This window comes from Jatropha curcas, chromosome 7 (assembly GCF_041381405.1).
Source record: "Jatropha curcas cultivar XTBG-Jc1 chromosome 7, XTBG_Jcur_1.0, whole genome shotgun sequence".
Classification (NCBI taxonomy): Eukaryota; Viridiplantae; Streptophyta; class Magnoliopsida; order Malpighiales; family Euphorbiaceae; genus Jatropha; species Jatropha curcas.
Window position 1 is genome coordinate 3,069,271 of NC_143157.1, and position 12,851 is coordinate 3,082,121.

General features: G+C 33.0%; 1 protein-coding gene across 4 annotated transcripts; it reads left to right on the forward strand.

Moving 5' to 3' along the window:
• Positions 1–940: 940 nt before the first annotated feature.
• Positions 941–11,174, forward strand: DHS (deoxyhypusine synthase). Of its 4 annotated transcripts, XM_012237931.4 has the most exons (9): positions 941–1,949; positions 3,032–3,334; positions 5,557–5,773; positions 6,058–6,225; positions 7,036–7,254; positions 7,583–7,669; positions 10,115–10,220; positions 10,298–10,533; positions 10,774–11,174. In XM_012237931.4, the coding sequence occupies exons 3-9, from the start codon at positions 5,579–5,581 to the stop codon at positions 10,843–10,845; spliced, it is 1,083 nt and encodes a 360-aa protein (XP_012093321.1). In that variant the 5' UTR covers positions 941–1,949; positions 3,032–3,334; positions 5,557–5,578; the 3' UTR covers positions 10,846–11,174. The 4 variants fall into 4 exon arrangements, with proteins under 4 accessions (XP_012093321.1, XP_012093322.1, XP_089580201.1 ...); XM_089724075.1 differs by lacking the exon at positions 941–1,949 and having other exon boundaries at positions 2,972–3,334; XM_012237932.4 differs by lacking the exons at positions 941–1,949; positions 7,583–7,669 and having other exon boundaries at positions 2,970–3,334.
• The last annotated feature ends 1,677 nt before the right edge of the window (positions 11,175–12,851 follow it).

The window sequence follows — 12,851 nt, forward strand, 5'->3', positions numbered from 1 at the left end:
TTGATTCTTGAACTTTTAAAGTTTGTGAATAAAATTGATTGATGATCCGCTAATAACATCTGCAGTTATCAGTTCAAGTTGAATCGTTTATGTATATAGAGTTATATGAATTAGTATTTTTTTGGTGTCAAATTGAGTGAAGTGGACACAGTTCGTATGAGCAAAAGTTCGATCTTTTTGACTTCCAATTTCAGTTGAAATAAGGAATATCAGACATCTACCCCTTGTCAATAAATTTGTTTATTATATTTAAAATTCATTCTATAAATCCATATTTATTGAAGTTCTCAATTTATTTTTTTCATGACAGTAATTACTACTAAGGGTGGCCACGGTTCCGGAACCGGCGGTTCCGGTTCCAAAAAAATTGAAACCGGACCGAACTGAAAAGTTCCGGTTCTGGTTCCGGTTCCGGTACGGTGACAAAACCGACGGTTCCGATCGGTTTTCCGGCGAATCGCATAATTTTAAATTTTAAATTTTAAAGATCGATTTTCAAAATTTAATAAATTTGTGAAAGTTATTTGTAAAAAAAATACACCTAAAAAATTTAAAAATACTTCAATTAAATTTATTTTTTTAAATACTTGAACATAATTATTTTTTTTTAAAAAAATTCTTTAACTGAATTTATTTTTTGTTTAAAAAAGTTTGAACATAATTTAAAAAAAAATAAAAAAAAAAACTCAAAACTGATAGAATCTAATGTGCTGTTGTCCATCGGCCAACTGACTTTGAAAATTTATCAAGAAAGCAAATTTTTTAGAGGGAGTTTTTGAGGAGAGAATGGGCATTGGGTAGCATGTGGCTGATGGTGAAGAAAGAGTGAATTGATTGGCTGGTTGGGTTCCCCATAACGGTTTTGTCGTATTTGACCAGTTTAGCACGTTTTGTGAGAAAGTTCATTCTTCATTGTGAAGGACAGTGTACTGTTGAAACTTGAAATGCGGTTGAGTAACCAGTTGAGACTTCTAATGGCTAGAACCGCCGGTTCGAACCGGCAGTTCTAATCGGCCTGGGAACCGGCAGTTCCAGTCCGATTCCAGTTCTAGAAAATTTGAAACCGAAACCGAACTAAAATTCTCCAGTTCCAATTTTGGTTTGGCCCGATTTCAATTCTCACCGGTTTCAATTACGATTCCGGACTGGTTCGAACCGACGGTTCCGATTTCCGAAACCGTAATATGGCCATGTTAATTTACTACTTGCTTAAATGTATTAACACTCTTGTTTTATTCTAAATCCTTAATTATTTTAATCAAAATTAATTTAACTCGATATCAATAATTTCTAAACTTGAAATTTACATTTAATTTATTAAACTCAATCTTAGATTATACTGATTAAAAATCAGAATTTGGATTTTGGGTTTAGGTTCAGTCGGCAAATTTCATATTTCTGCCTCCCGGCCTTCCCAGAGACTCACCGGCTGGCGCTGCCGTTTACAGAGACCGAAAAGTCGCGACTGCTCAGAATCGAGCGCTCTTTACACCATCTAGCTCAGATTTCATTGAGGAGTCCATGTTTGGCGTTGGTTGGGCGAGATCGGCCCTCTAATTGGTCAAAACGGGCTCGACTTGCTTGTTGCGCCAACTGGAAACAAACGGAGAGAGAAAGAGTAGTTGCCATCGATGAGGGAAGTGTTGGAGTCAATCGGTTGTGTCGATGTCGTCGAAAACGAGTAGAGACGCTGCTGCGTCGATCGCCAAAGAGAGATTGCAGCTCGCCTGCCTACTGCGTTCACCAGAGACGAGAACCAAGAGAGATCAATAGCCCGACGTCAAGGAGGAGTCGGCAGAGGGATGGCAGCTACTGGTTCAACGCCGATCAGTGGAGATGGTGGCTAGAAAATCAAAGAAAAAGAGAAAGAAGGTTTGGTGCCGCTGAAACGAAAGAGAAGAAGAAAAAGAAGAAAAAGGCTTTTCTACCAAATTCCAGGTCTTTCCAGGGTAATCCGGTTTGATTTGAACCGGATTTGATCAAAATCAATGGTTTGGTCCGGTTTTCAGTTGATTCTTGGGTTTTTCATCCAATTTGAAGATTTCAAACTGCTTTATGGATTTGTTTCTTAGCATTGAAAATTATTTTCTGTTAATTCTATTGGTTAAAATTTACAATTAAATCTTTAAAATGAAAAATCTATAAAATTAAAATTTTGTGTTATTTTAGAAATATGCAAAAATACGTATACCAATAACTATAGTGACTTATACTTTAAACATTCATTAATGAATACAATATTATTGGATAATATATCTTATTCACAAGTAAATTTTAATAAAATTATGTGCATTAAATTATAATATCTTAATAAATTGAATTTAGTTTTTTTTCATAAAATATATTAAATAAAATTATATATATAGTATTGATGTCATGTCTTAGTAATTTAAGTGAAATGTTTTATAGTTTGGTAATTATGAAATTTATTAAAAATAAAAAAGTTATTAATTGAATAGAATGCTTATAATGTTATTTAAAAAATTTTTAATGCTACTTATCAACATCACCGGTAAACTTCTAATGATAATTATAATTAAATCTTAATTTAAAATATGACTTATGTGGAATATAAAATCATAGATAGACTTTTAGTAAATTAGAATATGACTCATATATAATATCACTAATGAACTTCTAAACATAATTATAATTGAACCTTAATTAATAGCCTATTTGGAACAAATGAATTCCATAAAATTTCATGGAATTCATTTGAAAATCCAATATTTTGTGTTTAAAATGAAAAAAATACAGATTTGAATTATAAAAATTAAATTCTATAAAATTGAATATGCCTAACTAAATTCTACTAAAATTGATGAATTTCTAAATGAATTTCACAAATTTGAACCATTAGATTTTCATTAATGAAATTACCCTTTTGCTTTTTTTTTTTATGAAAAATTCCTACCAACGTTATTTTCTTTTCTTTGACTCTTTTTTTAAGAAAACTCCTACTAACGTTATTTTTTGATAGATGTTTGATTGTCAAATTGTTTAATTGAAAAGTTATATATTGTGTTGGCAGCGAATCTCCGGTCCCCACCACTTCCTCCGTTTCCGGTTATAGCGCAGCAAACGAGTGAGAGAGCTGCGGTGTTGTTTTTTTACTATCGGCACAGCCCTCATTCAGCATTTTCTTGAATTTTCCGGTCAAACCAGCCAAGGACCGGCCGGACTAGACCTCCCACCTCGTCACCAGCTCTTCTCCGGCTGCTGTCCTCCCCGTTTTTCGGTCCAGTAGCGACGCAGCGACGAATTGAAAGGGAAACTACGTTGTTTTCCAATCGCTTGACCGGAATATATAATCTCCATCGTGTTGTGCAGTTGGGTAAGCTGATTTTCGATTCTATTCAGTATATTTCTTCAGTTCTATCGAATTAAATTGAAGGATTTGCTCATAAATCAATTTTTTATGGAGGAAACAAAGCGTGGAAGTCTAAGGATTTTGAGTTGCTTGACTTGTTAAGTCGTGGAAGTCTACGGATTTTTAGCTACTTTTCATGTGTTGTAAAGGGGGATTGTGCTAAATTTAGGTAGAACGGATGCTTCAAACCTATTTCTTACTAGATAATGAACAGATAAATGCACACATTGTAGATTTTGGCAAAGAAATTGGAATTTTCTTGTAATCGCAGCTACCACGATAAGGTTTTTATGTTATTTGAGTTGAAGTAAACTCATGACTGGATAATTTCTGCTAGCTACATACCAATTGCTAACTATTAGTTGGATTACTACTAGATAACGATTCAATGCCAGAATTTCGAAGCCATGATATCTATATTAGCTTTTTAAGCCGAAATGAGCGAAAATCTATAAATCTTGGCCAGTAGTGCTTATTAGTTAGATATGAACTGGTTTAATTTAATGAGTGCATGTTAGAATATAAGTTAGAATATACATTTAAATAGCCATAATTAATTAGAAATGATGAGTATTGGGCATAGAATGCAATGTGAGAATTTTAGTCGTAAACTGAAATCTAATTGCTTAACTCAAACTTACTTATATATTTGTTATCTTTAATTCATATAATTCCAATTGCCGTTATGAGAATAGTTATATATTTGATAGACATGGATCACTTGGTTTATTTAGCTTGTGATTTCTCATGTTATTGATGAGAAGAGTTATACAATTACTATAAATTTTGGGTGAGTTTTGTTGTAATTGCAGAAGTTGTATGGGAATCTCCATGGCTTTTATTTGAAACAAGTAAGAAAAAAAATTATAAACCAATTTCTTGCAAGACAATAAAGGAATTAATGCCTTTATTGCTAGCTTTGGTTTGAGATTTGATGTTTGTTGGTGCATGGTAGCAGCTAGGTTGGAGAATTTCATAAATTTTTGCTCGAGTTGAATTAATATTATTGCTATATACTCATTCACTTCATTTGGTAGCAATCTTAGTAGTGTCTAATGCTGGATTTTAGAAAATGAAAGAATCATGAAAAACTAGCAGCTAACTTGATTAAATGTTTAAATTTTGCTATGAGAAGAAGAAAAGATGTTGTATAATGAAACTTTGATAAGCAATAAATGAGCAATGATCGGATCAATTTATTCCTGCAAGCTTTGATAAGGAGATTGTGATTTTCTTCTTATGACAACAGCTACATTGTTTGTTTTCATGAGTTTCTCCAATTATTTGCTAACTCTCATATATTAGTTGATTTTATGTAATGAATGATTGAATTCCAGCAATTTTTTATGCGGTTGCCAAATTATTTAGCTTTCTAAAGTTATAATATGAGAAGAGAGTACATTGCACAGTTAGTGATGTTTATTTATTGGTACAAGGATATGATGATTAATTAAAAATTTTGATAGATGAGTTATGAACTTTACTTTTCCTTAAGTATGGATTTTGAGTGATGAATGTTATCACTAATATAAGATTCAAGACTTTAGTTTGGGACTTTGATTTTGAACTTGTGAGTAAAGAGTTATGAATGAGAATTGTTGAATGTGTATGAAAAGGAGGATGAATATTTGATTTGGTTAATCGCCTGATGGATGGGTTGTGTGAATTTGATTAATAAATGTTGGATATTTGATATTATTTAACAGGTAGATAGTCCTATTTTTAGTGGAGGTTTTGCCAAAATTTTGATAGAATCTTGATTTAGTATATTTAATAAAAGCCTTGTTAGATTTATTCAGAATAATTCCTTATTCTTATTTTAGAGGAATTCTTTATTTAATTCTTCTCCCTTTTCAATTTTATTTCTTACTCGTCCAATGCTTCTATGAATCATAATTAAAACTAGAGTTTTTTTTTTTCTCTCTATTACTGTGAGTAATAATGATTAATGCATTACCATTTGCATCATTCATAGACACATTACTACATAATGTTATACTTACTTGCCTGTTTATTTTATAGCATAAACATTCATTACTTTTATACTTAGTTATATATATGTATATATTTTATACCATTTGCAACATTCTATTGACTTGATAACTAGAGTTAATTTCATTTGCTTTTCTTCAAGCTGAAGCTTTTTCTATTTTTTAACATTTTGGGTATTACCCTTTTGATCCTAGGTGTTAATTCTCACAATTATAAATGGAGAATCAATTGCCATCAACTGTCCACAACATAGTTTTCAAAGAATCTGAGTCCCTTGAAGGGAAATTCATTAAAATTGAAGGATATGATTTTAATCAAGGAGTTAACTACTCTCAGCTTCTCAAATCCTTGATCTCCACTGGGTTTCAAGCTTCTAATCTTGGGGAAGCCATTGAAGTTGTTAACCAGATGGTTAGTTTCACTTTTTCTGTTATTTGTTCTTATTTATGAAGCACCAACTCTTCAATCTTGAATATATATGCGTCCCATACTTTCTCAACACATTGCAAAATATTTCAGACCCAGATATTATATGTCATTTGTTTGTAAAAATAGTTGTATCATTGTATCATTGTTCTATATTTGTGCATGTCCATGTCCATTCTTCATAGGTTCTTATATATATTAATTTGCGTTCCACTTTATTGCTTGTATTTTTTTTATGTTATTGACAATATTTGATGGTGGGATTGAAGCTAGACTGGAGGCTTTCTCATGAGGATATGACAGAGGATTGCAGTGAGGATGAAAAGGACCCTGCTTATAGAGAGTCTGTGAAATGCAAAGTGTTTTTGGGTTTTACATCAAATCTAGTTTCTTCTGGTGTTAGAGATATTATTCGCTATCTTGTCCAGCATCATATGGTGAGGAATCCTTGTTTTAATATGATAATGTATTATATCTTTATGTTTTTAGCTGAGAATTTAAAACTTCAATGATAATATATCTTTGATTTTATTTGTTTTAGTGCTTAAATAGGACCAAAATCCTCTATATACTTGTCTAGTAAAATATGTGGAACTCAAAGAATGAACGCAAACAAAGTTGAAGAGTCTTTGGAAATTTTTTCTGTTACTAATTTAATGAATTCTTCTCAATGCTGGATATTGAGAGAGGGGAAGAAACATAGACTCAAATAGAAGAGTAATCAAAAGTTTTTCGGTTGTTATTAATTTCATAAATTCTGGCTCAATTGCTAGATAGAGAAGAGAGGAAAATAAAATACAGATGCTAAATGGAAGAGTCGTTCAGTTGATTGTAATCTGATGAAGGCTGATAAATGGTGGGTTCCAAAAGAGGGGATAAGTAATACGGGTTTTGCACTGCAGTTGAAGTACTTATCTTGTTTCACCCCCCTTAAAGACTGCTTCCATTTTTATTTTCTGCTTTGATTCTCTATATTGGTGTTAAAAATATCTGAGTTGCTCTGCTCAAGTGGTTGATTTATTCTGATTATCTTTCAGTGGTTCATAATAAGATAACCTATATTTACAGCACAAGTACTGGTGAAACCTGCTGTCATTTTAATGTTATTCTGCCTAACTTAAAATCTTTTAAATCGAACTTTGACAATAGCTTATATAATAGTTGTAGGAATTTTAACCTTTTGCTCTAATTCTTGCTGTCCATACCAACTTTTATAGAAGAAAGTATTGTTTCTTATATGACTCCAGGTTGATGTAGTGGTTACAACTGCTGGTGGCATAGAAGAAGATCTTATAAAATGCCTTGCACCCACATACAAAGGTGACTTTTCTCTACCTGGAGCTCAATTGCGTTCAAAAGGATTGAACCGCATTGGGAACTTGTTGGTTCCTAACGACAACTATTGCAAATTTGAGGATTGGATTATTCCAATTTTTGACCAGATGTTGAAGGAACAAAATGAAGAGGTATTTATTTTATAATAGTTATATACTTGGTCTTTACTTGTAGTGTTTGTATTCTTTCAATTTGTTTGAGGTGTCTCTGCTTGTGTGCATACATGAGACATATGAGGGATAGGAAGTTTTTTTTTTTTTTTTTTTTTTTTTTTTTTTTTTTTTTCTGGTTTGCGCATTGTCTTCTTGCGCTCATTGCTTACGTGCCATAATCATTCCCTCCTTGTGTGGTTGGAATTTTCATTTGGGACAAAAACCCACTATCTGCCATTTATTTATTTTTTCACTCTGTAGTACAAAAGCACCCAATCTTTCTCACATCTTCTGTGGTGTTTAACAGAATTGTTCATGGACACCATCTAAATTAATTGCTCGCTTAGGGAAAGAGATAAACAATGAAAGTTCATACCTTTACTGGGCATACAAGGTAAGTGTCAAACTAGCATTAGCTTGAACTTCTATTTTACCCTCATTTATTTTTGCAAATGAAGATTCTTAAATTTTTCTTACCTTAACAATTGTCATCATTTTTATCATTTTCTTGTTTCTCATTTTAATAGTTTTAGATCTTACAATCATTTACGTTTGTTCCTTATTGCTCCTGAATCTATAACCCAAGAGGGTTTTGCAATTTTTGCAAGAAAGGTAAGAAAAACATTACCTGAATTAACAAAATTAAAGGCTGTAGTCTGAGTTAAGGAAGAATCAAGCTATGACAACAATCGTTTCAGGGACTAAATTTCCTTATCAGAAAAGCTACCAGCAGTAGATGTTTCCTCAGATAAAGCTCCACCATCAAATATGTGTGCCTGTGGTCTAGACGAACTTACCCGCTTCCCTCCACGCCCTTTAGTTGAGCGTCCATGTAATTTCCAGCAGAACTCCTTAGTGTGACTGTTCTTACCGCAATAGTCACAAAATAATTGATCTCTATATGAAGAACCGCTCTTTGCAGCCTGTATATGTTCTCTTGCAGAATTAGCAATTAACCCTGCTTTATCAATTGTAGATATGTGAACCATAGCATTCCTCTGAGTCTCCTCTTGCTGTACAAATGAATATGCTTGTTGCAAGGATGGAAAAGGATCTCGTCCAAGAACTTGGACTCGAATCTGATCATACTCGTTATTTAGGCCAGCCAGAAAATCATACACACGTTCTACTTCAATCAACTTCTGAACTTGAGTCGCATCATCAGTACATTTTGCTTGAAAGTCTTGGTAATAATCCAGTTCCTGTCATAACCCACGAAGTTCAGCAAAATACTGAGCGATAGTCAGATCTCCCTGCTTGGTTTCATGAACTTTCTGTCGCAATTCATACCTCTGAGAATAGTTTCCAGTTTGTGAATACGTTTGTGAAGCAGCATCCCATATCTTCTTAGTTGTATCAAGAAGCAAATAGCATCGGGAAATAGTTGGCTGCATGGAATTTATTAACTAAGACATAATAAGAGAATTCTCGGATTTCCATTTGTTCCCGGATTTGTCGAAACTAGTTTAGTCGCTCCACCATCAAGGTATCCCTGCAAATCTCTTGCTTCAATGAATAATAAACAAGATCGAGACCAAGCCAGATAGTTTGTTCCATCTAACTTCACCAGACTAATCTGAAGTGAGGGGCTCTCTGAGTGAAAACCCATATCTACCTTCTTTCCATCACCCATTCTGTCAGACTAAAAATAAATTCAAGCGGCAATGGTGAAGAACCAGCAGTGGTAGAAATAGACCAAAAAGGGAAAAAATTCCAAAAAAGCAAAACTGGTGCTGAAGAACCAGTAGGGGAAAGTCGCCATAATAAGTTGAGGCCGCCGGAATAAAAAACGTCGACGGAGCTCGCCGGAAACAGTTGCACGCACCGGCGCGTGAAGAACGGTCAGAATCTTCTGGAGGCGCGTGAAGAATAGCCAGAATCTTCTGGAGGAGCGTGTGCACACGCGCGTGGTCGGACGGCGGTTGCTCTTCCTTCTGAGCCGGGTAGTGACGACCAACTCCTACCCCCAACAGTACTGTGTGTATGTCAGCCCACTCTTAAACCGAAACCGTTGCCGAAAAATTCACGGCAATGGCTCTGATACCATAAAGAAATTAAAAAGAATATATTGTATTTCTTTCTATTGTGTTATATTTTTTCAATCTCTACTCTATATATATACAAAAGATTGTTCCAATATAGGAAGTAATCTAAATAGGAATAAACATAAACTGGAAAAGACAATATTTACTTTAATTATAAAGATTTCAACAATTGCTTACACTACATTGGATATTTCACAAACATTCGCAAGCACTTCAACACTATTGTTTCATTTCGATAGGTGAATTGACTTGCTAAATTTGTAATGAGTCAGGAATGGGAAGAAAATTATCAAAATTGTATGGTTCCAATAGTAGCTCCTTCGTCTGATAGTAACTTGTGTTGTACCAGAGAATCTAGAAAACATAACCGCTATATCTATCCACTAAATACTACTTCGGGTTTTGGATTGATTAATTTCAGATATATGACATGAAAGTCAGAGTTGTATCTCTATGTTTGGGATTGTTTAATGCAATGGTAAATGTCTTGGTTTTGGGAGCAAGAGTTTAGGTTTTGCATCTCGAGAGTAGCCACTTATGAAAAATTGCTAAAGGATAGTATTCTCTCATGTGTTGTTTTCACCAGACTGCACATTGTTTCTTAAGTAGGAATCATGCAACAAAAAGAATTCTTGTAATATCATCGAGCACTTTTTATTGCATCATATCTGTCCAATGGATGAAGTAGTAGGCGGCTAAGCCAAACAATAACAAAATACAGCAGATAATGGCTTTTGGCCCTACCATTATTGTTGTTATTTCAAAATTTAAATATTGTTTTGAATAATTTGCAGAACAACATTCCAGTATTCTGTCCAGGCTTGACAGATGGTTCTTTGGGGGACATGTTGTACTTTCACTCCTTTTGCAACCCAGGTCTTATTGTTGATATCGTGCAAGGTAATGTTTCATGCTGTTGATCTACTTTGCTTTTTGGAATATGTGACATGAACCTTACTAAGTAGCTTTTTGAACAGACATTAGAGCTATGAATGGTGAAGCTGTGCATGCAAGTCCCAGGAAGACTGGAATCATCGTTCTTGGAGGGGGGCTTCCTAAGCATCACATATGCAATGCCAATATGATGCGTAATGGTGCAGATTATGCTGTCTTCATCAATACAGCACAAGAATTTGATGGGAGTGATTCTGGAGCTCAACCTGATGAGGCTATATCTTGGGGAAAAATTCGAGGATCTGCTAGAACTGTCAAAGTATGAAATTTTCTTTTTCCAACTTCTTATTTTGCTTGCATTTTCCCACCACCCCATATTATTCATACATGTCACAAATGACATGATCAGAATACTAGTAACAATCACCATAACTTGTTACTGTTCCATGCATCTGTAAGTTTGGACTTTATGTTCTAGTTTTTAGTATAATTTTTATTAGTTTGTCAGTAGTGCAACGAGTATACGAGTAATTATTGCCCTCTTCCAAATTGATGCCAGGTACATTGTGATGCAACCATTGCTTTTCCCCTACTTGTTGCTACAACATTTGCCTCCAAGACCAAGGCTTAGATACAGTTTTTTAACTACGGAGGTGAGTTAATTGAGAAACAATGATGATTTATTTTTTACAGAGATCCACTCAAAATTTAGGGATCTAACACAAGACATATATCCTCTGCTACACTTACAAAACCTCTACAAAAAGATAAGACTTCGTAGATGAGTTAGCATTTGCTTGGTAATCTAGATATATAGATTAATTTTGGGGGATTAATTTCCCCCAAGTTTAATAATGTTATTTACACTACTATTAAAGATTTTTGTAAGCTTAAAACCTGAGGTTACCTTATATTTCTTCAAATACCCTTTTTATGTATTAGGTCATTCTTTTTTTATCATGCTTTGCTATTATTTAAAATGTCTTTGTAAGATTGCAGATAAAATTTTGCTATTGATGAAGTAATTTTTGTTGAGTTTATTGGAGGATACATTTCAATTGGATTGAGCACAGTTTGGAAAAACCAAACTGATCCTATGGGACACTTGCGTAATTTGGCACAAATAATGATCAGTTCCTTTGTAAAGAGCTTAATCACTTGTCCAGAAATCAAGTAAGAAAGTTACATGCAACATAAAAAGATGTTAGGCACTTACGTCAGCCTTCAACCTCTCGATTCGGTTCCGAAATAATAATGGATTTGATTTTAGATGTGTATTAACCATGCATGATGGAGACCTTTTAATGCATTTTTCAAAACTATGCAATGGTGCAATAATACGCAACATCAACATATATTATAAATAGACATCCATAAAAAAAAAAAAAAAAAAAAAAATGAGAGAGAGAGAGCAAATAAATCAAATCATATAAAAAAGGAGGGAGCAGAAAATATTTAACCCTATAGACTTAATAAACAAAAAGGTAGAATAAATTTAGGTTCCTAAATTATGACATAATTAACACTTTTGTCTCAGATAACCTTATCTATTTTCGAGAAATAACTATGAAGTTTCTAATTAAAATGACATTTTTAGACTGAACGATCCTACTTTGTGACAAAAGCAAAAGTTAAAGATATTATAGTTATTTCTATAAATTAGATGGACAAAAAAATTATTTATGACAATTTAGGGATCTGAATGTACTTTAGAAAATTACATTTATAAGGTTTTCCTTTTTCCTTCTCAATTGATGGTAGATAAACTCCTATTAGACGGAAGGACTCAGGCAGTTAAATGGAAATAAAAATTAGTCACATCATAATTATATCTTAAAAGTAGATAGACAAAAATATTAATTAAAACATAATTTAGGGGCTAAATGTATTTTATCTTAAACGAAATAAAAGAAGATGGCAACCTACTGAAGAAAGGTTCAGCATAAGAATAAATCCTATTTTAAATGAAGAAAAAAAAATTATATTCCCTTTAATGCTTATGTTAAAAGAGGAGGCAAAGAGTAAAATATTTACTTCCCTTAGACAATTAAGTAGCACACGATCCGGCGCAATGCGCCTGGTAATTATCATAAATTTTATATTTATAATATAATTTTAAAGTTGTGTCATGATAATAGAATTTGATATTTTATAATAAAATTTTATGTATGATACTTTATATTTGTTCAAGAACGAGTGATACACGTTGTTACTCATTCAACATACCCGTTATAATGATTATTTATAATTTTTTTTATTAATTTTTATAAAAAGAATATAAAAATTCAATATTTTTAGTATAATTATTACATGTATAAAATAGGTGCAAACTACTATCATTAATATATAGCATTTGATGAAAAATTTTAATAATTTTTTATAATAGATATATAATAAACTTCAAAAGAAATATTAATCTGCAAGAGCTGCAAGAAGAACACTTGTCCATTCCAAACAGCAGTGAAGTTCAAACCAACATTGGAGCTTACAATTGGCAATGGAAAATTTTTACAAGTTAAAGGTAAAGGACGTGTTGCTCTAAATACCCCAATGGGTACTAAATCCATAGCGGATGTTATGTTGGTACCTCAATTAGATCAAAATTTAATTTGTGATGGCCAAAGGCTTGAGAAGAAG